At 43.1% G+C, this 22278-nt stretch overlaps 6 protein-coding genes across 6 annotated transcripts; 3 read left to right on the top strand and 3 right to left on the bottom strand.

Moving 5' to 3' along the window:
- Positions 1 to 241: 241 nt before the first annotated feature.
- BDB00DRAFT_806465 (uncharacterized protein) lies at positions 242 to 2806 on the top strand. Its single transcript, XM_053122269.1, has 6 exons — positions 242 to 331; positions 415 to 770; positions 865 to 955; positions 1035 to 1125; positions 1240 to 1526; positions 1681 to 2806. Exons 2-6 carry the CDS (start codon positions 612 to 614, stop codon positions 2373 to 2375), a joined length of 1323 nt encoding a protein of 440 aa, XP_052983292.1. The 5' UTR covers positions 242 to 331; positions 415 to 611; the 3' UTR covers positions 2376 to 2806.
- Positions 2807 to 4429: 1623 nt separating this feature from the next.
- BDB00DRAFT_868860 (uncharacterized protein) lies at positions 4430 to 5286 on the bottom strand (the record flags this gene model as incomplete). Its single annotated transcript, XM_053126517.1, has 4 exons — positions 4430 to 4558; positions 4636 to 4734; positions 4855 to 4967; positions 5127 to 5286. The coding sequence occupies 4 exons, from the start codon at positions 5284 to 5286 to the stop codon at positions 4430 to 4432; spliced, it is 501 nt and encodes a 166-aa protein (XP_052983291.1).
- A 1209-nt stretch (positions 5287 to 6495) lies between these two features.
- BDB00DRAFT_50140 (transcription elongation factor Elf1 like-domain-containing protein) lies at positions 6496 to 7207 on the top strand. Its single transcript, XM_053117625.1, has 4 exons — positions 6496 to 6540; positions 6609 to 6715; positions 6807 to 6877; positions 6947 to 7207. The coding sequence occupies exons 1-4, from the start codon at positions 6538 to 6540 to the stop codon at positions 7189 to 7191; spliced, it is 426 nt and encodes a 141-aa protein (XP_052983290.1). The 5' UTR covers positions 6496 to 6537; the 3' UTR covers positions 7192 to 7207.
- BDB00DRAFT_888130 (SNF2 family N-terminal domain-containing protein) lies at positions 7155 to 10631 on the bottom strand (the record flags this gene model as incomplete). The annotated part of the gene is made up of 12 exons (XM_053128447.1): positions 7155 to 7753; positions 7830 to 8008; positions 8069 to 8304; positions 8379 to 8561; positions 8645 to 8968; positions 9041 to 9211; positions 9293 to 9478; positions 9545 to 9640; positions 9703 to 9848; positions 9910 to 10294; positions 10366 to 10427; positions 10484 to 10631. The coding sequence occupies 12 exons, from the start codon at positions 10629 to 10631 to the stop codon at positions 7383 to 7385; spliced, it is 2487 nt and encodes an 828-aa protein (XP_052983289.1). The 3' UTR covers positions 7155 to 7382.
- A 3456-nt stretch (positions 10632 to 14087) lies between these two features.
- On the bottom strand, positions 14088 to 15409 carry BDB00DRAFT_806442 (adenylate kinase-domain-containing protein). The gene is made up of 4 exons (XM_053122268.1): positions 15199 to 15409; positions 14915 to 15117; positions 14584 to 14769; positions 14088 to 14490 (listed from the first exon to the last, which is right to left on the bottom strand). The coding sequence occupies exons 1-4, from the start codon at positions 15349 to 15351 to the stop codon at positions 14265 to 14267; spliced, it is 768 nt and encodes a 255-aa protein (XP_052983288.1). The 5' UTR covers positions 15352 to 15409; the 3' UTR covers positions 14088 to 14264.
- Positions 15410 to 19704: 4295 nt separating this feature from the next.
- On the top strand, positions 19705 to 21454 carry BDB00DRAFT_806439 (GPN-loop GTPase). Its single transcript, XM_053122267.1, has 7 exons — positions 19705 to 19738; positions 19813 to 19858; positions 20132 to 20240; positions 20326 to 20407; positions 20515 to 21070; positions 21182 to 21301; positions 21369 to 21454. Coding segments are annotated over exons 1-7 (948 nt in total). The 5' UTR covers positions 19705 to 19736; the 3' UTR covers positions 21402 to 21454.
- Positions 21455 to 22278: the final 824 nt, after the last annotated feature.

The raw sequence follows: 22278 nt of genomic DNA, 5'->3' as shown, positions 1-22278 counted from the left end.
AAGAGTGTCTGAAGTGTAATCCCAGTGTCACAAAAGATTGTGCAGTTAAAAACGTGGTGACGAGTAAACTATATTTATCCGATGGTATGACGACAGATACTGCGTAGCAGTAATGTGTTGCCAAGATGCAAAGGCAGTAAGCAGAAGCACAAGAATTGCTTCTTAAATAGGTAAGCTTCCATTGAAACCCAGACTTGAAAATAGTAAGGTTCCTGGTCGAACTCGGCATCGTCTTTTGCTTTCAAAAAATAAAAAATAACATCAAATGCCATCCGTGACGCTTCCAACAGCTCAGGACAAAAATACTGTTCGGAAAGCGGTTCCATCCTCGGTACGCTTCTCGCCATCTTGCACGTACAAAGAACTGGGGCCTTTCATTGAGTGTCCGAAGCTAATCGTAACTCCTTATATTAGAAAATCCTCACGGCAGCTGTTGCTCGGCTGTTTGTCGCCTCCCCTGACCCAAATAGATGGTCCTATGCCAAAGTATGGGGTGCAGTGGCATTCTGCAAAGACAAGAACAAGAACGATTCCTTTTTCATACGGATAATCGACATTGAGGTAATACATAAAGAGGGAATGAAGCCGGGGTTGTAAGGTATGCGTGCGTTATGGTGAAGTGTAGGGAGACAGCTAGGCTTACTATATGCACATGCCCGGATTTTTTCGGTATTTTGCAGAATCAATCGGGTGTTCTATGGGAACAAGAGCTCTATAGCGGCTTTGAATATAGCAAGGAAAAACCATTCTTTCACACGTTTGAAACAGACGTAAGTTTGATGCATTTTTTTAATATACGTTGTTATTCATGGTTAGCGTTGGAGTGACCGACGTTTCCCGGCTCGCATTGCACGTATTATTTAGGATTACCTAGCAGGGTTGATGTTTGTAGACGAGGGCGAGGCAGACACGTTCTACAAAAAGGTCTTGAACCGGGAATCAATAAAACTGGATGGTAATGCAATACAAAAACAATGGAATGCATGGCAAGAGATTCTGTGCTCACGTGTTACATTATATACAACTGTGCTTAGACGGAACTGGCAAAGCAGGATTTCTCAAGAAGGCGAACGGACGAAAGAAAGGCATCGACAAGAATCAGATTGGCATGCCTTCAGAGTTTCGGTAAGCATAGCATATTGATTACAAGAACTATTTGACAAGCTACTATCGCATTACTACTCGGTCGGGTATAAAGATACTTATGTGAACTGCTCTGTTTTACTGGAAATTACCAAGGCATGTTGGACATATCGGCTATACACCTGATAAAGGTTTCAGTATCGAGAACAATGACCCTGAATGGAGCGGTGTATTCGAACAGCTGAAAGCTCTTGGCATTACCCCAGACGAAATCAACCAAAATCAAGACTTTATCCACGAATTCTTACACCAACATGGCGGTAGTGTTCCGCCCAAAAAATCATCTGCTGGCGGTGCTCCCCCACCTCCGCCTCCACCCGGTCGTAGCAGCAGACCGCCTTCAGCGAAAAAGACCCCTCCACCTCCGCCACCACCTCCATCCAGTAAGTCACCGTTTTCTTGACGCAGAAAATGATACTTTTATTGCGTTTGGCCAGACGATATGCACTTATTATGCGGGGGGTGCTATATGTTGTTGCACACATGATAAGAACTTGTGCAATTTACTATTTTTGCTTTGATTTATGCAACATTTAGGCCGTCGCGCACCGCCTCCACCACCGCCTCCACGAAAATCTGCCAATAGTCGAGGACCGCCTCCACCGCCTCCAGCAAGAAACAACACTGTCAATGCATCACCACCTGCACCTTCCGCACCTCCGCCACCACCACCAACCGCAACACGTGCTGTGCCTGGCCCACCTCAACTGCCGACGCGTGGAAGCCGTCAAATGCAACCACCACCTGTTCCTTCTTTAGGACGTCCAAACATACCCAAACCGCCAACGTCTGCTGCACCGCCCCCTCCGCCTCCGCAACCGCCAATCGCATCTGGCGGTGCCCCACCCCCTCCACCTCCTCCACCGCCACCACCACCAGCAGGTGGTGCTCCACCTCCACCTCCTCCACCTCCGCCAGCTCCAGGTGCTCCTGCATCATCCGGTCCACGGTTACCTGCATCTGGTGACGGACGCGCTAACCTCATGGAATCCATTCGCGCAACAGGTGGTTTTGGTAGTCTCAAATCAAGTGGCAAGATGCGTGCTGCAAGTGACAGTAGTCCTCCTCGAAGCAATACTCCAGCCGCTGTGGGTGTTGGAGCAGCAGCAGGTGCCGGAGCAGCAGCAGCAGGCGGTGGAGATCTTGCTTCAAGTTTAGCAGCTGTGTTATCCGCACGTAAGGGAGCGATGGCGTCTGATAGTGAAGATTCCGATGATGAGGAGTGGGATTGAAATAAAAAGCTTTCTGAAATTGCCACTGCATCGTACAACATACCGATATTCTTACAAAAGCTTAGACTCTAGGAGTATATGTGCTATACACTCATTTTACTAGCGCATAAAGTGAATGAAATACACAGATGAACGAAAAAATATGTTTGGAAATGCTTATTGTTTAAAGAACTAAAAGTAGTACAGTGTGTGTTACATATAGAGTAAACTATGTATTAGAATGAATATGTATTAAGTGTATGTAGTGCGTTAGGTCTTTAAATGTCGGTGCCCTTCATGGGTGATATGTGCTACAAACGGAATGGGTTAGCATGGTTTCCTTCTGTTTTTCGCCCTGTTATTCTTGTTTTTGTTTTAAATATGTATAAGGGAAGGGGGATAACGGATGGCGCACACAGTCATCGATTCGCTTGATAACGACCGTTAACGTGGAATGTTAATTGGTTGTGGTCCGGTGGTTGCATTGTGTCACCAATCAAGTCTTGGAGTTGTATACATTTTCGAAACTGTCTCCTCGTCACCTCCAGTGCAAGGTAATCGTTGTTTTGATGTGTGGATGTGAAGCTTCTACGTTAGTGCGACAAGCATCTACAACTGTCTTGTCTAAGATGAACGAACAATACTAAAAGCTGTATATTGCATGTTCTTGTCTACGTACCTGACGAATCAGTCTATGTGGGCTACATACAGATAAGCAGCATTTAGTAAATAGCAAAAGCAAGATTGTTGTATGTGGGTTTCAACTGCTGTGCTGGGGACTTCGAAAGTCATGAGCTGTTTGATCTTGTGTTGATGCTTATCTTGCTACTTTGCTCGCCGAAGTCATGTTCGTTGTGATTGAGGGTTAGGATGGGTGCAAGAGTTTCGTGACGTGTGTGCCATCGGGTTGTTTCGATGTACAAACGCGTGTATGTGGTTTGAAATATGTTTCCAAAGTAGTGTAACCGATAATCATATATCAACCACTTGGTTTACTTACCAGCCAATGAGGGGATGAAATACAAAGTGAAAAGTCGAACAAGAAACAGGAACAGGAAAAGGTGAAGAATATAAATCATTGTGACGAGAAAACCATATGATGGATGGCGCCGACAGTCTTTCATATATCCAGTTTTAGTTAAAGTGCTCTGCAGTTAGAAGTACTGTCTTCAACCGATATAAACATATATAATAGCTTACATACCATCATTTGCAGGATTGAATATGTAAGCCCAAAGGTTGTTCGCATACATTTAACGGATATGAATGGACATGGTTTCGAAGCTCCAGAACCTTGCATATTGTGTTTTGACAATGTCGTATTTAAGTACTGGATATCAAGCACGTAAAGTTTTCCTACAAATCTTGAGAATGGGTGTGATTCTGTGCTGCTGCTCGCCAGCGGCCTGTCCCTTTCTTGTCGTAGTTTGCCGCCGTCGTTCACATAATCTTTATTAAAGACTGCCTTGATACGGACGCCTCAACAATGGATGATTGTGTGCGATGAATGATTATCACTTCAAGGATAAAACAAGAGCTTGCTGCTCGCTGAGAGAAATTATATAGCCTCACATAAGGGTCGCCAAACCCTATGGTCCTCCTCAATAACTGATTTGCTCTGTTGTCACGCTTGAAGTCGGATGGTGAAACGCCATGTCGGTTACCTTTCCGAAGTGTGCCAGTTGCCGCCTGAGGTTGATCTGGTAAATCAAGGATCGAATTGCTTGACTTGAATTATACGGCAGTCGCTTCGATAGCTATCGTACTGCTGATAATCGTGGTTCCGAGATTGGTGCTAAAGATTGGAGGTGATAGTCCCGAAAGAAGGTGAATAACATGCGTCTCATCCGTATAGTTGTTTTCTTCGGTCGATAGGACTTGTTGCACGCTCCTGTCTTCAAAGGGAATGATCACGCAGATGGTCTGGTTTTTCGAGACTGTGAGTTTCTGCCTTAAGATCGCTCGGTAGGAAACAAAGTGTTTGATTGAATTCAGTGGTCGACAATGTCTTGTTGGTGAACGGCTGATAATACACGCCCTAGATGACTGGTTGTATGCCGATGTTTGGGTCGATGTCACGTTCTTGTTGAGTCGTCCGTAGCTTGATGATTGGTTGCCACGACAGTTTCTTGGGCCACAGACTCTTCGATCACTGAGACATGTTCAGAAACCTGGGAGCCATGCAAGTGCAGGGGACCCGGAGACTGTATCGTCATCATATCCGTGTGCGCATCGGACTAGTCGTGTTCTCGACTGTTGCACAATAGAGTGAAATACCAACATAAACAGCTGCTATGGAATCACCCACGGTAGCAGCCGGCGCAGGGAAAGTAAGAGCAGGAGTGTTTGTCACAGGCGATTGAACAGGTGTCATCTGAACCTCATGAAAAGAACGTCGGAGCACACGTCGTCGCAGTGCATCGTGAAGTACACTTACTGTGCGCGAAACTGGGGAACCACTCTACTTCTTCTCTATCAGTTTCCAGTACGCGCGCTCAACCAACACCTCCATCGGGTCTAGATTCAAACCGAAAGCTGGCCGTGGATTGAATATGCCAATACGCAAACGACTGATTGCACGTTTGTGGACCTCGTTATCGATACCATGTAGATCTATGCCATTTGTAATTCCCGAGGGATTTGGGCGAAGAAGTCCGTCATACGCAAACTAATTACACTGCCTCACTTTCACAAATGCAGAAGTAGATTGCGCTGGCAACAATGGCGGCGACGGCTGCGGAGGCGGGGCGGAAAACAGATCTAATAACGTACATATGCGACGAATCGACGTGCGCACCGAAGTGCAACACTCAACACAGGCGACAAAGGCCACAAGGGCAATGGTGACAAGGGAAAATAGCAGGATTGGGTTGGCATGCCAAAGATAATTAGCAGCGGCCACGGCGAGAACAAACAGGTACAAGAGACCCATTCGTGCGACAAGAACCAGGAGAATTTGCATAGCAACAGTAAGAGAACAAAGATGTTTGGTTTTGCTAGGCAATGTCATTTATGTGTTTCGTGCGGAGTAAATGGAAAACCCCGTCTTTTATGCCCGTGCGCGTTTTTTTTCGATGCATTAAGCATTTTTTATGGCTTTAGCGAAGGCGTTTCCGATACAAACATCATTGCACTGAAATTTCTAATAACTTACTACCATATTACACTTATACTTGAATTAACATACAGCATATAATCAAAAGAAAAAAGATTACAGGATTGAAATGTAGATCTCGTGACAAGATAGATGACGGTCTATTTTCGTTTCATTGTTTGATTAGTTTATACTCCTCACATAGCATTGATACTTCTTCACCCTGTCAGCAAAGTGGTGTCTTACCACTATCTGCAATTATGACGAAGAGTATGCAGACATTTTTGGTCGCGTGGGTTGAACTTCGCAAGATCGATTGTTCGCTCGTGTTTTATCCGAAACGACTTGATCGGCGGGTAACATGGAGCTTGGATATGGTTGAGCAGTAACACTTGATATATGTGTTTGTTCGATCTTCGTAAATATAAAAATGTGGGAACAGTCGTCATGACCTCTGCGATAAAACTTGATGGTGAGTAATTCTGCTGCTGCTGCTGCTGCTTATCTTGAATCTTGGATAATATGAGTGATGGACTTTGATACCTTGAAATAACGCGCTTCTACATAGAGCGTTTTACAGCAGTATATCGATATTGTACTTATTAAAAAGTCATCTTCTTGCTCGTTGAAACCGTGGTAATCGTATTATTAATGCACCCAGTTGCCAGGGAAACGTAATTTCGGCTGTCGTACCTTCATAATGCATGTAAGAGCACTATCTCTGTGCTAATCTTTTTGAAGAGTCCCAAATATGACAGCCATATTTAAGTGGTAATTTTATACTATATAATCTTATTCTTCGCAGCAATACTTATGTATATAAAGTAACGAAAGGCATAAGGTAATGAGAAAAACGTCGGTTTGAGTTTCCAAATAAGCGGTGCCTATACAATTATTCCATCCTGTTATACTTGGTATCTATTTGACCAGTATCATGTACATAGCTTGAAATGTTTCGTGTGATAAAGCCAAAGCTGATTATACGGAATTTTTCGACCCTGTCACGGCCTGACACTTATAACTCCGAACGCAGTAGACTCTGAATTCCAATAACGCTTTTCTTGCTTGTGCTAATCACAATACAGATCGATGGTAAGTGATGTCTACATTCCCGAACTGATTGCAAAATAAGCTGAGCTAATCGTTGAAATTGTTTGTAGGGAAAACGAAAAGTAAAGAGACAGCCTCAAAAGAAGCTCAAGGACAAGCTTGACACCCATTTTAATTGCTTATTTTGCAACCATGAGAAAAGTATTGAAGTTAAGCTGTAAGTGTTTTTTTGGTCTATGTTATTATTCGCTGTGGTCATTGTTTACACGTTTACGGTTTTTTGATGTGCGATTTCATGGTTTATTTAGTGATCGACCTAACAAGGTTGGACATCTTTCTTGTAAAATATGCGATGTGAACTGGCAGTGCACTATAACCTGTAAGTATGACTTCCTTTTCATCGTGTCGCTTGCATCAACCATACTTAATCGCGGTTCGGTTTTCGTAGATCTCGATGAGGGAGTAGACGTATACTCTGCTTGGGTGGACGCTTGTGAAGATGTAAACAGAGGCCGAAGAGAACAAAAGATTCGCGATCGGGATAGGCAACGAGACCAAGAAAGAGATACAGAAGATGAGCCTCGACAAAGAGCCGCGCCTGCGCCTGCACCTGCCCAAAGTAGCCGTAGTAGCTTTGCAAATGATGGCTTAGATCCTTTTGATGAAGACGATGAGGATGACGAAGACTATTGATCTCTTTGAACCTTCCTACGCTATAGGTTGCCTAGATTTGTCGTTTTATGTACATACTATATATACTCTACTCTTTCTTTTATCTCCCTCATCCCCGCAATCAAAAAAAATGCCCGAAATGACTTTATTTGTTCGTTTTCTTTTTCTGTTTTGTCTCCATTTTGTATCATCTATTCAAACCATTATTATCATCATCGTCGCTTTTGATTTCCTTCTTCCAACGCTTTTCTTTCGCGCATTTGAGCCAGTAGAGTGCTTGACGCCATGGCTGGTGGTCCTGCACCAAAGCCTGCTTTGAATCCAGATACAGTACCAGATCCGAATTGTGGCGAAGCGGATCGTGTCTCTCGCATAGGGTTGTTGCCAGAACTTGTTCCGAATCGTGGAAGTACTTTCTGTCCGAATCGAGGTGGAGGTGTTGATGTTCCTTGGTCGCCAGGTAGTCGCGGGGCTCCTGCAGTGCCCGAGCGGCCAGTCCAAGTAGGGGTATTGACACCCATTGCTCGTCGTTGACGTCGTGATTCTTTCAGTGCTGCTGCTGCATTTTGTGCTACCAACGATGCTGTACCAAGAGTGCTCGTGATATTAATACAATTGTGCACTTCACAGCCCAATCACCGATTGTACATGTCCCTTACCTTCGCGTTCAACCAATACTCGATCTTGTGCTCCTGATTCCATAATACGATCATGCTGTAGTGCACTTTGAATGCCTGTCATTTCAAACAAGCTCTTCAACACTCCATCCTCAGAGTTCCCTTCCTGAGTGTTGCTTAGAGGTGCATTGGATTTGTCGTTGTTGCTGTCATTCTCATTGCTATGGAAACAGGTGTTACCAAATGCTGCATCAGTTTTTGCATGTCTTTAACTGACTTACAAGTCTTCCAAACCCGCAACGCCGTTCAAACTTATCAACTGGTTATTATCGTTATTGGTATTGTTATCATCAAGCTCATCAATCGCGTCGATCTTATTTGCTCTCTTCTTCTTCTTCCTTCTGCTGCCAGGTTGGGTATCACCGTATTGAATTTCTGTGCCTTTAAACAGTTGTCCGGTTTCTGTTCCTTGGCTGTCATCCGCACCGAGAGTAAATAACGATCTAAGGTTGCTAGCCTACAGCAACACGCGACCGAATTTAATCCAACACGAACGCCATATTTCCCAACACATCAAATCCCAATCCTTACATCAAAAAACCGTTTTTGCTTTGGATCTTTCAAGATTTTGTTTGTTAAGAATTGCTTGTAAATCTGTCGATGGTATATCTTTTCCTCAATGGTGCCACTGGTCATGAGTCGATATATAGTCACGTCTTTGGTTTGACCCAATCTCCATGCACGTTCACGTGCTTGCATGTCGGTTGATGGGTTCTAGAGAATTATGCGTTTTAGGCATTAGAATATTATAAACACTGGCATTCTTACAAACAAACAAGCAAGAGTTTGACGTTTACCCAATCAGGATCAAACAAAATTACACGATCGGCACCCGTCAGATTCAAACCTAAACCGCCCACTTTGGTCGTCAAGAGGAAAACGTAAACCTTTTCGTCGGTGTTGAACTCGTTCACAAGACTCATACGATGGTGAACAGGTGTCGTGCCATCCATACGACGATATTCGTAACCAAGATCCCGTACCATGATTTCTAAAATATCCAGCATCTGTCGTGTTTGGCTGAATAGTAGTACTCGATGCTTTTGAGTTTTCCACAAGTTCAACAAAGCCCGTACGACAACCATCTTGCCGCTTTTTTCAGGGTCGCCATAGGTGGGGTCCTTGCATTAAGATTTAGGGTTGGTAAATAACGAACCTGAATATACAACGAGTCAAATTGTCTGTCGACTTACTGATAATGATTGGCTTATATTAAGAATATCCGGGTGGTTACATATTTTGCGCACAATGTCTATACCGAATAAGACCTGCCGTCGTCGTTCGAGAATGGCGTCCATATCTTTGGATTGAATAAAATGAAGATACGATTCACGTTGAGTTGGTGTAAGTTTACAGAACAAGACCTATGGAAAGAAAATGACGGGATATTGGAATGTAAGAATAAGGTCATGGTACTTCTAATAAATGAGTGATAAGAAAGTTACCTGCTCGCTCTTTCGTGGCAAATCGGCAGCCACATCCACTTTCATTCGGCGTAATAGGTAGGGATTAATCAAGTCCCTTAATACACAAGCACATTTATAGGCTGTCTGGACTTGAACGTTCGAAGCGTTGGCATAGCCACCAATATTGATAGGTACAGAAAATTGCGTCTGAAATACAGGCAGAGTCTGTATATCATGAAAATGTAAGAATGTGCTGTTTCGATGCATCATCGGCTACCTCTTTGAACTTACACCTAGCCTTCCTGGAAAGATAAAGTCAAACAGTGACCAGAGTTCCTTGAGATTGTTTTGAATAGGGGTACCTGACAGTATAATTCTATGCGGTGTCTTTTATCGGAAGAGTACATGAGCTTAAGAAATTCAGAAAGCAAACCAATTATCATTATTACCTTGAATCGTTTACAAGCCAAAGTCGTTTCAGAATCAGGATTCCGGATTTTGTGACCTTCATCCAGAACAACATATCCCCACTTGTGCTTGAGCAATATTTCACGATATGCCTGTACACCACTATAAGTTGTCACTATGACTCCTCCTACATATTATATATAGATATATTTATATCATGCAATGTTATGACTAGATACTGATCTTACCCAATTTGATGTATCGTTCTACCAGAGCGGATGCGTTTTTTCCAGCCTTCGTCGTAAATATACTGACTCTAGAGCGTTTACTCTTTTTCTTTCGCTTTGCCTGGTTCCCTCGTCTATCCGGCTCGTATTCCCCGTCGGATGAATCAATATCCACTGTTGCTGGCTCGGAACTATTAGCAGTTCCATTAACATCCGTACGCACACCACTACCACTTGAATGTAGTACTGCAACTCGGATTGGTGGCCACCATCTGTGGAACTCTTCCACCCATTGGTGCATTACAGTTGCAGGACATACGATAATTGATGCTTTACCGGGACCGAGAATTTTAGAGTAATATAAACCAGAAAGAAAGGCGATAATTTGGACGGTTTTGCCGAGACCCTACGGACGAATATAAGCGTAATCAGCTGTCGCTCCATATCATTAAGTTTTATCCAACCATTAAATGTTACCATTTCATCGCCGATAATACCGCCGACCCTTTGGCAATGCAACTCCCACAGCCATTTTACACCTATAGCTCGGGTCAGTGAAAATTTGAAACACACCATAACTCTTTTAGTATCTTACATGTCTTTTGATAGCCAAATAGCTCGTTCCAAAATTCACCAGGTATCCGCAATCCATCGTGCAACTCTTCGTCATCGTAAGATGGGTGAGGTTGAAATGGCTCAGTCTCTGGATCAAATTCATGATGACTTTCCAGGTCGTTGTCCATTTCATCTATCGACATCCTCCGGTTCTGAGATACAATATAGTCAGCGACAGTTTGATCTGAAAATGTGGTCTTTGTTATCCCTAAGCTTACCGTTTCAATTTGGGCACGCATCAATTTACGTTCATGGATCCATTCATCAAGCCGTTTCTAGGGTAGTTCAAAAGTTAATGATCATGTATGCATTTGCTTTAGTGCTCTGAGTTATTCGATGGATTACCTGATAAGTAGCCTCACTTCCATCATCTTGCATCAACTCGTCAATGGTTCGCCTTCTTTCAGCAAATACGTCTTCATCTTCTGCACTATCCACAGTCCCATCTTCTTCGCCCGCTTCTGATGCTTCGTACTCATCATCAGATGCCGCTTTGTGCTTTTTGCTTTTGGATTTGCGGGCAATGTTACGATTCACATATGATTTTGCCGCAGCACGATTGCGCACTGGCTCTACATATTCATCGTCTTCGTCATTTTCTATTTCCGGTTCTTCTTCTTCCTCGGTTTCAGATATATCCTCTGCCGGTCGCTTTCCCTTGATATCACGTCGAGAGATCAATGAGCCACTACTGCCCGGTAAGAACAAGGATCCTGGATATATATATGTGGTTGAGTTAAAGCTCGGCCAATCCATGCCACCTTATTCACGACATATACCTGATCGTCCTGCTGTCGTTGAAGAATCTTCATTTTGTGGTAACGGGTCAAATGGGGTGATTTTTCCAGTTCGGATAAGAAAATCTCTTAGAGACTCCCCTTCCTGTCGCTGATTCTTGTCTAGCACTAATCAAAAAAAGATTTACACGCTGTGTTGGTTCCGCTATATTTATATACGTGGAATATAAAGAAAGTTTGCTTGTGGTTTCCATACCCTTAACAGAAGTGGATTGTTTCCGTGCATGTTCACGGTCTTTCATCCGGTCAAGAATTTCACTTTCGTCCCGAGTCGCGTCGCGTAAGTGGGAAGCCTATTGTCCGAGGTGTGATTACATCAGATAGGGCCGAACCATATATACAACAACAACAACGAAGGGGGATGTTCATATATACCTGTTCATTGATTCTCGTTAATAATCGATCTCTTTGTGCAGACGGGACGCTTTCTTTCAGTTTAGATTTGAGCTCCCTCAAATGTTTTTGCGCAGTACTATTTCATGTGAAACGCATAATAATGAGTCGCTCTTCATATCTTTAAACTGCGGAATACATAGACGTGCATAACAACAAGCTATCACTAACGCTTTTTGATTCCGTGCTTTCTCGAGTCGCTTTTGATCCAGTGCATCGTCTCGCTTTGCGATCGCCTTGTCAGCCTTTATTTTTTCGTACAAGAGGTTTTAATACCATTCTCTAACGTGAGAGCTTGTTGTAATTTTGGAAAAGCGATCTATATATACCTGTGCCATGATCTTACTCTCGAGCACATTTTGATCAACCAAGTTAACACCTAATTGGTGTAGCTGATCGTCTACTACTGCACCATTGACAGGACTAGCACGGTTTATCTGTTTGTTTTTGCTTTCGTCTGGGAGGCTCAAGTTGTCAGATAATGGCGAATCCAGATCGTCGTCAAAGGAATCGCTCATTTTTTTATTGGGAAAGCATAAACGACAAGAATAAAGCTATACTTATCGCTGCGGCAACTGAGTTTACGGTTCTGAAGTTTCAACTTTCTCAATTAGGAAGGTGCTACCGTTCAGCTCAACAAGCATACATGTCTAACGCCGACGCCGTGTAGTCAATGACATTTTCTAGACCTGCCCTTAGTTCTTCCCATATGTCGTCCTCTACTTCTTCCATCCTTCAGGTCTGTTATCATTGATAATTGTCTCCAAGGAAAAATAATAACTGTATCATGATAATGCTAAATGATGGCCATATGGCTGAAAAGAGGGAAGAAATCTTCGTGTCACCTGGTGACAATTTTATAACTTTCTTTTTCTCCTTATGCGACTTTCTCTTTGCTACCCTTGCGCTCTACCGAAAAGAGAATCAAGCAGCAACGTTGAGAAAGTTTTTAACGCAGAGACAAATTGCCGCAAATGATGCTTCTGATTTGACGCTTTCAACCAACGTAAGCACGCAATCACTTGATCACGGCGACAGACGTTGCAGTATTTGAGGAAGCCACTGCTGTACTAGACGTCTTTTGACCAAAAAACCGCAGACTTGCTCAAGATTCAAGCTACTGCTTGGGGTCACAAAGAGCGCTACGACCAGGTGATAGAGGACGCAATGTTAATATCACTATTGCACCTCGCGATCCTATTGGTACTTGCATGCAGGACAACGATATGCCGAGCAAGGACGACAGAAACGCGCAATCATGGCTCTTGACAAAAGACTGTAATACGTATCGGTAACTGATGATCAATATATAGAGATCTTACAAGATAAAGTAAAGGCGCAAACACGACAAGATCACCGCGTGGATATGTCGAGTTTTTCCATACAATGTTACTTGCCGTATCATTGATTTGATCCCCTCGGAAACAACCATCTTCCAATATTCAGAAATAGCGTCCGCTTGGCGCACAATTGCCCAAAGTACTGGTGTAGGATGCTCATTGAATCGTACACATCCAAAGGTATACTGTTACCTATAAGCTCTTGCCGTCGGTATGCCAACATGCTGAAAAACTCGTTCTGCGATACATAACACGGCAGCAAGGTGTCTTGAACTATTCCGCACAAACAATCTTACACAGCTTCAGCCATTAAAGTTAAATTCTCAGGGTAAGCATGAGAATTTGTCTATTGTTAATCACAATTAAGCATGCGTACACTCCTACTAACGATATCATCATCATTATCTTTTTCTAATAAAAAAGTATCATCACCTATAAGCGGTTGTAAATCGATATACAAAGCTGTGCTCCTCATTGACTGATGCCGCAGAAACGCCGACATCGCTAGACATTTCGCTAGCGGGTGATAACGCCTACTGTACCGGTCTGCTGCAACCTTACGCCTCTTTCTTACAGCGTCACCATGAAACATACAGTTAGCACGCTTATGTTACTGCCGCATATTAAGACGACGGTCCAACTAACCACGAGAAGCGAAGCAGCTCCCAGCTCGGACTTGCGGAAGCTCTTTCAACGATCTCCTCATCTTCGTTGCGTAGTTATCGCATCTTGTTGTTTCTGGCGGTGTATTGTGTAGCCTGGGAAGGTCACTGTCTATTTCCATTGGCAACAATTTATCATAGAAATTAATTTATGGGCACACACATGACATAGTAGATGCGGACCCTGCACTTCATTATTCATGCTGAAAATCATTTTAGCCGAAATGTAGGAGCTGAGTCAGTGAAATGAGGAGTCCCTCGTTACAGGTCTGGGTCAACATACTTAATATTAAGTTTTCTGTGAAGAAAGCAGGGGGGTCAGACTCAAGTAAAAGATGACAACACCTTCGCCAGCGTACAGCGCAACAGCTTCAAGTCGATAAGTATACTACTAACAGGCAAAACGAAATCAAACTTTATAGGATCTTTTTGGAACAAATCGGTCTAGTGTGTACCGTTTACTACGGATGGGGAAAAATTGTGTGTATGTGTTGTGCATGTGTGCTGTATACATGGAAAAAAAAGAATATTCAATCACATTTACAGTTTCGTAATCACGGACTTCTCATCTAGAGAGTCTTGTCAAAGATAGCGCTGAGCGAAGCCCAGACAGCCTTGGGGGACTGAGCGGCGTCAACACCGTACCAGATACCCTTCTTCTTGTAGTAGTCGGCGACGGGACCGGTCTGCTTGTGGAAAGAGTCCAAACGCTTCTTCAAGGTCTCGGCGTTATCATCCGAGCGCTGGATAAGAGGCTCGCCAGTAGCATCATCCTTCATGGGAGTCTTGGGAGGGCTATTTCAGAAGCATTGCGTCAGTCTCTGTTATCTTCGACTCCCCTTTTGCAAGTCATTTCTTTTCAACTGTTAATAGCAAACATCAACTCACTTGAATTCCTTGTGGTAGGATCTGCCGGATGCGGGGTGGATCAAACGGCCAGTGATACGGGAGACAAGCAAGTTATCGTCGATGACCAGCTCAACGACCGAGTTCAAGGGCTTCTTGCGCTTCTCCAACATATCATCCAACTTTTCGGCCTGGACGACAGTACGGGGGAAACCGTCGAGGATGAAACTAAGAGAATGATACGCGTAGATTGCGCGTGCGCGCGTCAGTTTCTGATTTTTTTTTTACTTTTCTGTTTCTTTGCGCGTATATTACTGTTTCTCTCGTTTCTCGTTCAACCCGATCTTTCATCCGATCTTGCCATCCTGCTTACCCGTTCTTGCACTCGGTGTTCTTATCCAAGTTCTCCTCAATCATACCGACAACAATCTCGTCGGAAACAAGACCTCCGGCATCCATGACCTTCTTGGCCTCCAAACCGAGAGGAGTCTTGGCAGCAACGGCGGCGCGGAGCATGTCACCGGTGGCCAAGTGGCAAGCGCAGAACTTGTCCTTGATGGCAGGAGCTTGGGTACCCTAATTACAAAGTCCAAATGGTATGTCGTCAGTATGAGATTGAACGGTAATCGTGTCTTGTTTTCTTTTTTTCAATGTTACCTTGCCAGCACCGGGAGGACCCATAATAACCATGCGGAGTTGCTCCTTGGGGACACCCTGGGCAACCTTCTTCTCAAGAGCATCGAATCGCTCGTGAAGCGATTGGATGTTCTTTTTGATTTCTTCAAGGACAGCGGATTGTTTGTCAGCCATTGCGTGCAGAAAGAGAGTAAAAAGAGAGAGGAGTAGTACGGATAAAAAATAACCTCTAAGCAGGGGACCTCGAAAAACTGAAAGCTTTGTTCTCAGTTCTAAATTCAAACCTACATCCACCCCGGTCACATTTTGCACTACTGACCAATCAACAGGCCGGTTATGGATTTAGGCGATGGTTGTAAGCAGATCGACCGTGTGCATAGGGGATACAATGGTCGTACCGTACCTGTTTTGCCCTTCAATGCGTCACGATCTCTAACTCAAGCCTTGGCAACGCGACGTGGGGCGTTCCTACATAGCCAATCCCACCAATTCTACTACGAGACATAAAGGAGAACTTTGCTTTTTCTTTTTCCCGACCGCGTTCGGTTTTTCCCGCGCAAGAAAATACCTGCTTCCCCGCGCTACTTTGTGGTGTATATCAGCAGCTGCAGTATCCCGTCAGCATCATGCTAAGAACTCTTAACAGGATAATATATTTGACCTTTCATTTATATGAGAGGTTCCAAATATGAGTAAGCTACTTCACTCAGGGATTGATGCTCACGATAATGACTGTATTTTCCCACTGAACAGGTTGCTGCTACTAACTCATTGCTGATGATGTAAGAAATCAATCAAATTCAAGCCCGCCCCGTTACAAATCAGCACCTCCCATTTTTGGAATCGTTGATAATTCTTTTGACGTGTTGCTGATCTATAGTAAAAACTGTCAAAACTCTCAAACGATGGTGCTTCACAACTGTCAAGAGTGCATTAAATCAGCAACCCGTATCATGCCAGAAGTAAGATAAGGAAAAACAGACAACGTTCCAAAGCCAACTAAGAGTATTGCAGTCTTAATCTGGTCTTCGGTCTACTGGGATCCCGTGCGATACGCTCTGCTGAGCCTTTATACGATGCCACTTGGTATTCGTTGAGTAACCTGTTTAACAGGAATATGCTCAGTACAGGGCTAATAGTTAACTGCTGCCTGTGAAGGCGGTGGCGGAACTTGTCGGGCTCAACATTTCAAACCAAACTTACAGTATGAGATGATGCATCACTACATGAGGCAAGTAAGCCCTACTTACTGTGGTAACCAATTATTTTACTCAGCTTCCTTTACTACATATGATCATGCAGACCATGCAAATCTGTTCAAGGTAAACCTGTCCCACCGAAGAGTACCATAGATACAGCAGCAAGCTACTTTACTCGCAAGTATTAAATCCGCTTAATATAACTTTGGGGTCCTCCGGTGTATGATGATGAGCCAGTGACATTACATGTACAGCAGTCTCTTGTTAAGGTGAAATGTCCGCGATACTGTTTATGCAGCAGACTTATTTGTGAGTGCTCGCCGTTGTACTTGGTGTACATAACGCGGAGATACTTCGTATCATTGAGGAAACAGATGCAAAAAGTGCTAGATTCTTTTCTTAAATGCTAACATGTAGCAGTATATAATTGTGTATTAGCCATTATCGATATTCGAAAAAAAAAACATAAGCGTCGACACTCGGCGAAACTTTGTTGATGAAAAAAGGTTTAAAACAATGGGTCCTTATTTCATAAAACCGTGTTTATAAATGGATAAATGAAGCGATGTTAAAAGCAATATGCAACCTTCTATTTATCAGACAGGTGTCTGCTGGCTTTTTAATCGACCACAAAGGTAGTCCATATTCGACCAAGCAGCAGAAAGTGTCACGAAGTTTGAGCTTCAAATAGATGGTGAAGAAAAACGTCGAAAATGCCGATCACCGTTGCGGGACATCAAGTTTTTACTCATCATCACAATGCAGACGAACCGATGTGACTATTTGACATGGTACCTCCCATAATCATCATCTTAATTTATTGGTTATGCTGTCTCCACAAATGACGAGTTGGAGAGGACTGCGCTTTCTAGGCCAGAAGTATTAATTACATGGCCAGATTGATTAAATAAATACGTCGGCTTGTACAATTCTTGTGGCAATGAAAGATACATATAGAATTCGTCGATGGTGACATGTCCTACATATTTATTGGCAGCAAACTAAGGCCTGCAGCATCGGCATAGTCATTTCTATTACACATATATAAAATTGTCCATCTACTACGTGATCTTATGATGAATACATCTGTATAATATACATAATATTAATATTACCCTTGTAAAGTAATATCGAAAATCTAGCTTCCATGATATCTATAATGTCGTGCAGCTCGTTGCCCGGGCAGCACTCGGGACTATATAACTGGCTTACGATGACGGGATTGTGCAAGTAACCATCGCGATGAGATATTACGGTCAGTATATACAACCCGTATCATGTACATATTTAGCAATTACCAAGGAATTAACCCAGTAGTGGTAACGGAGGTCCGATGCATTTCAATAGCAGAAGCAATTTCTTCTCTATCATACATTCCTTGGCCTTTAGCTAAAGTGACCTCTCCAATTAATAATGTGGTTCGTAAACTAGCTATTATGAATTATCTAGATGGTGCTTTTGATTGTTAGGAACGGAACACAGGATATGTTCATTTAAAATACCGATTCGAACACAATGATAATCAACCCGTGCTCATTCATTCTTCTCCTGTGATTACCAGGTTTCCATGATTAAGGATAATGAGAAACAAAATACGCACATGGTTCGACAAACGTTGCCATTCAAATACGGTAAAGGATACTAAAAAAAGCCACTAACATCCGTTATTGGTAGCGTACATATTTGTGAAAAAAGAACAAGGCTTTCACATCACCGACGGTTAACTCGTGCTCTTTCAATCTTTTTTTGGGGGAGGGATGTAAGTAAACTTTGTTTTCTAAATGCTGTTTCTTCACACATCAAAAATTGTAAATGGTGCGACATGAAGAATATAATATGATATCATCGAGTGGTACAGTAGCCCGTGATAATGTAATGTGTTATGATAGCTGCAAAATAAAGATTGACCATTATGCATTTGAAACTGGGTGGGATTTTCATCATAGAGACGCATACTGCTTACCATTGCCGTGGATGTACACAATGTCTGTTCAAACATCACTATACAAGTGAATGATGTGATTCTATTCTTTACCATTCCTTATATTCTACATGTCCGAGCCAATCAAGATGTGCTTCTTAACTGTGTTCTAGGTCTCGATGGCCACTTTTTTACTACATGCATAGCAGAATGCTGTATCACCAACAAGAACAACTTGTGCAGTTTAAAATGTAAAACGTCTTCTCGCTGCATCAAATATGATTATGCATACTGCGCTACTGATGTCATTACTGCATACAGTCCCACTGACAGTCCTTCCGTGCCAGCAACAACAAGTAAAAGTACCACAAAATATGCGACAATAGATGCTACTTTATGAATACCATGTGCCCTTCACAGCAATTGAGCTTCAATGGATTTTTAAAAAGTTCGAGCTTGATCTCACACGGTCAATGACCCTGTACGTAGTATCGATACTGAAAATCACTGATTCTGTCTTGAGCTTAGACACTTATGACAGACATGTGTAATAACCGCGTCGGTGTCAGAGACAAGCTATTGTAGCGATTCTGGTCCATTCCGGCATCGTGAAAAGTTTTCATCTGTATATTACTACCCTTCTTTGACTTATCACGGTCTGCTATACGACTCCAACACCCCAAAGTATTTGCAATAACACGTTTGTTTCCGTTCTCATGCCACAGTGTATAATCGCATTCCTCCAAAAAAGTAGCCCAAACGAAAAAATAGCAGCGAAAGGCAACCGTCCTATAAATAAGCCCTACAAGTACCTATGCATTCATCTAAAATCAGCAAAAACAATCTTGATATAAAAAAAAAGCTTCTTTCTTCTACTTCTTCTATCTCTGTAATTTGCGTTACACAACCTCCGTTGGTGGAGATGCAAATTAATTAAGTAATATAAATAATGCTTGGTGTCATTATCCGAAATGTAATAAGCACACGCATTACGGCTGCAACAGTGTGAGGATTACACAAGGAGCCTAAAGAGTTTTCATCGTGCATGCGGAGAAGAAAGATCATGTTGAACATGTTCCCTCTCTCACATTTTTCTGTCTGTCTGTCTGTATCTCTCTCTCTCTCCCGCTAATTCACTCGCTCGCGTGCATATACATACGAATATACTATGCTGCCCAGAGAATGGGGTATTAAAAAAAAGCAGAAAAAAGGGCTTCATCTATCAAATAATTGCAGGGAGCACATGATTTACATTTTCATTTAACGAACTTTGCTCTTAAACAGCCGATCACAGATTGCTATAGCTTAATGATGGGAGCGTAGTTTTATGTGACGTGCAACTCGTTGAACTCTGTGTATGCAAAAGCTAAAATGTATGCCCGCTACTGGGTAAAATTCGTTGTCAGTCTTGAGACTCTTTTTTTTATAGTTAGAGAAACATGTAAGAATCGATCGATCTATAGGCATTGGCTGTGATCTTGGCTGATTTATTATAAACTGCCATACTCGTTTTAGGGGTCGCCACTGTCAGCTGGTAATGGGCCCTGCCGGGAGCGGCAAGGTAAATTATATTTTTTATCATTCGCGTTATATTACAAATGACGCAAGGAAAGATCGATCGCGAGGAGGGATACTTTTGTATTTTTTTTTGCTGTATGGACGATCGCTCATAGAAGAAGGAGAGAGAACTGGTCTATGCGGCCATACTAAGGAGAAAAAGCGTGGATCTTGCGAATTGAGAAAGGGAGATCTACATTTATGGGTTTGGGGAGGGGATATTATGTGGGAGCAGTGAAAAAATTAGATATACTAATGTTACTGCCAACACAATTAGTCTACTTTTTGCGCAACAATGATGACGCACATCCAAACCACTGGACGGAGGGCACATCTTGTCAACTTGGATCCCGCAGCAGAGCACTTTGAATACGAACCAACGATAGGTAATTCATCAAAGGATTATTTTCTTTGTAAGGGAAACCTTGAAACTAACCGAATATAAAAAAAACGCGCGTTTTATGCAAACAGATATTCGGGAGTTGATCACTCTGGAAGATGTCATGGAGGAACTGGATTATGGACCGAATGGCGGGTTGATCTACTGCTTGGAGTAAGGGTCAAAATTTATTAATCCTGGGAATAGTTCAATTGACAAGTTATACATGCTTACCCTGATAAGCTAACATGAAAAAACAAAAACCACGTGCATTATCGTAGGTTTTTATTGAACAATATTGATTGGCTGGAGGAAGAGATCGGCAGCTATGATGACGACTACCTGATTATTGACTGTCCCGGTCAGATTGAGCTGTACACACATTTCCCAATCATGCGTCGCGTATGTGAAGCGTTGAGACAGTGGAACATGAACATCTGTGGGGTATACTGCCTTGAATCGCAGTTTATCGAAGACAAGGCCAAGTATTTCTCTGGCGTGCTTAGCGCCATGAGTGCTATGGTGAATATGGAGATCTCGCACGTGAATGTGATGACCAAGATGGACTTGGTAGAAGGAGACTATGGGAACGCCAAGAAGGACAGTGACGACGAGGACGGTGCGGATGGAAGCGACGATGACAAGAAGAAGCGACGACGCCGGAGAAGAAGACGCATGGACAACGCGTTGACGAACCGTGAGCTGGAGCGCTATCTCGATCCTGATCCGCTGCTTATCGCGGAAGAAGCAGGCGCTATTGAGCAGGACCAAGCATCCAACAACGCGAATTCGAGGAGTTTCAAATTCCAGGCGTTAAATCAGGCCATTGTACAACTGGCAAGTGCACACAACATGGATGAGGAAGAAGGGGGGGGGGGTGTGTGCAAACGGCGTAACGCCCGTTGTGCTTGGACTATATTAACAGTTTATTAATTATTCATATCGCAGATTGACGATTATAGTATGGTTAGCTTTATACCTCTGAACATCACTGATGAAGATTCCGTCGAGTATGTGCTGTCGACCATAGACAACGCGATGCAGTATGGCGAAGACCTGGAGCCAAAGGCATGTCTTTTGTTTCACTTAGCAAGTAGATTAGTCATGAGGCTAACCTCTCTATTGTTTCTTTTAGGAGCCGGATGATAGGGTTGAATACGAATCATAAATAAAGAAAGCCACTTTGACAGGAAAGAAAGGAGTTTGTTCGTTTTCGGTGGGGGGGGGGTGGGAGGGTAGAGGAATGGTGTACGAGTGTTATGAGAGAAGGGGATCATCGTATATACACAGGGTAGTACGTACACTCAGTTTATTGTCCCACAAGCGCACTTGACCCGATAATATTATTGAAGCGGAGCACGGCACAGTACATGCGAAATTTTGTGGTGCACCACGCAAATGACTTTTTTTTTTTTTTTTCCTCGATGCCGCCTTTCCTTCCTTTGACTTTTTCCCTTTGCCTCTTTTCCTCTTCTCTCTTCCTCTCTTTCACCCATCCTTTTTGTCTATAGCCTTCTCCCCTTCTTCATCGTCATCATCGTCATCATCATCGTCAACCAAAGAGTAGCCTTCTACTCTAATTGATGCACTAATTATCTTCTTCTTTCGCTCTCTCCCCGCACACACGCACACACACTCACACTCACACACATTCACACCGACACTATCAACACGGCTGCTCATTGTTATTTTGTACATACAGTCTTTCACTTATAAAACTACAGCTTAAACTATAACTACACCAACTACTACTTCTACTACTCACTATACTATCGCCCTCTGTACAATCTTTTCCTCCCCTGGCACTAGAACCACCGTCAAACCGTCCTCATTCTTCATAACCCTTCTTGATATACACGCTCCCTATACCATCTTTATTCTCTCCACCTTCATATAAAAACACACACCCACAAACAAAATAAATCACCATGGCAGCGATGATACAACAAAACCCCGTCGCTCTACGCGCGACTACGACCACCCCATCCCCACAGCAACAGCAGCAGCAGCAACAACAACCAGGACAAAAGTCCAAGGACTTCCAC

The sequence above is a fragment of the Zychaea mexicana genome (genome assembly GCF_025766255.1).
Source record: "Zychaea mexicana strain RSA 1403 chromosome Unknown BDB00scaffold_11, whole genome shotgun sequence".
NCBI classification, from domain to species: domain Eukaryota; kingdom Fungi; phylum Mucoromycota; class Mucoromycetes; order Mucorales; family Lichtheimiaceae; genus Zychaea; species Zychaea mexicana.
Note: the sequence above shows the minus strand (reverse complement) of the source record. Positions and strands in the feature narration are given on the sequence as shown.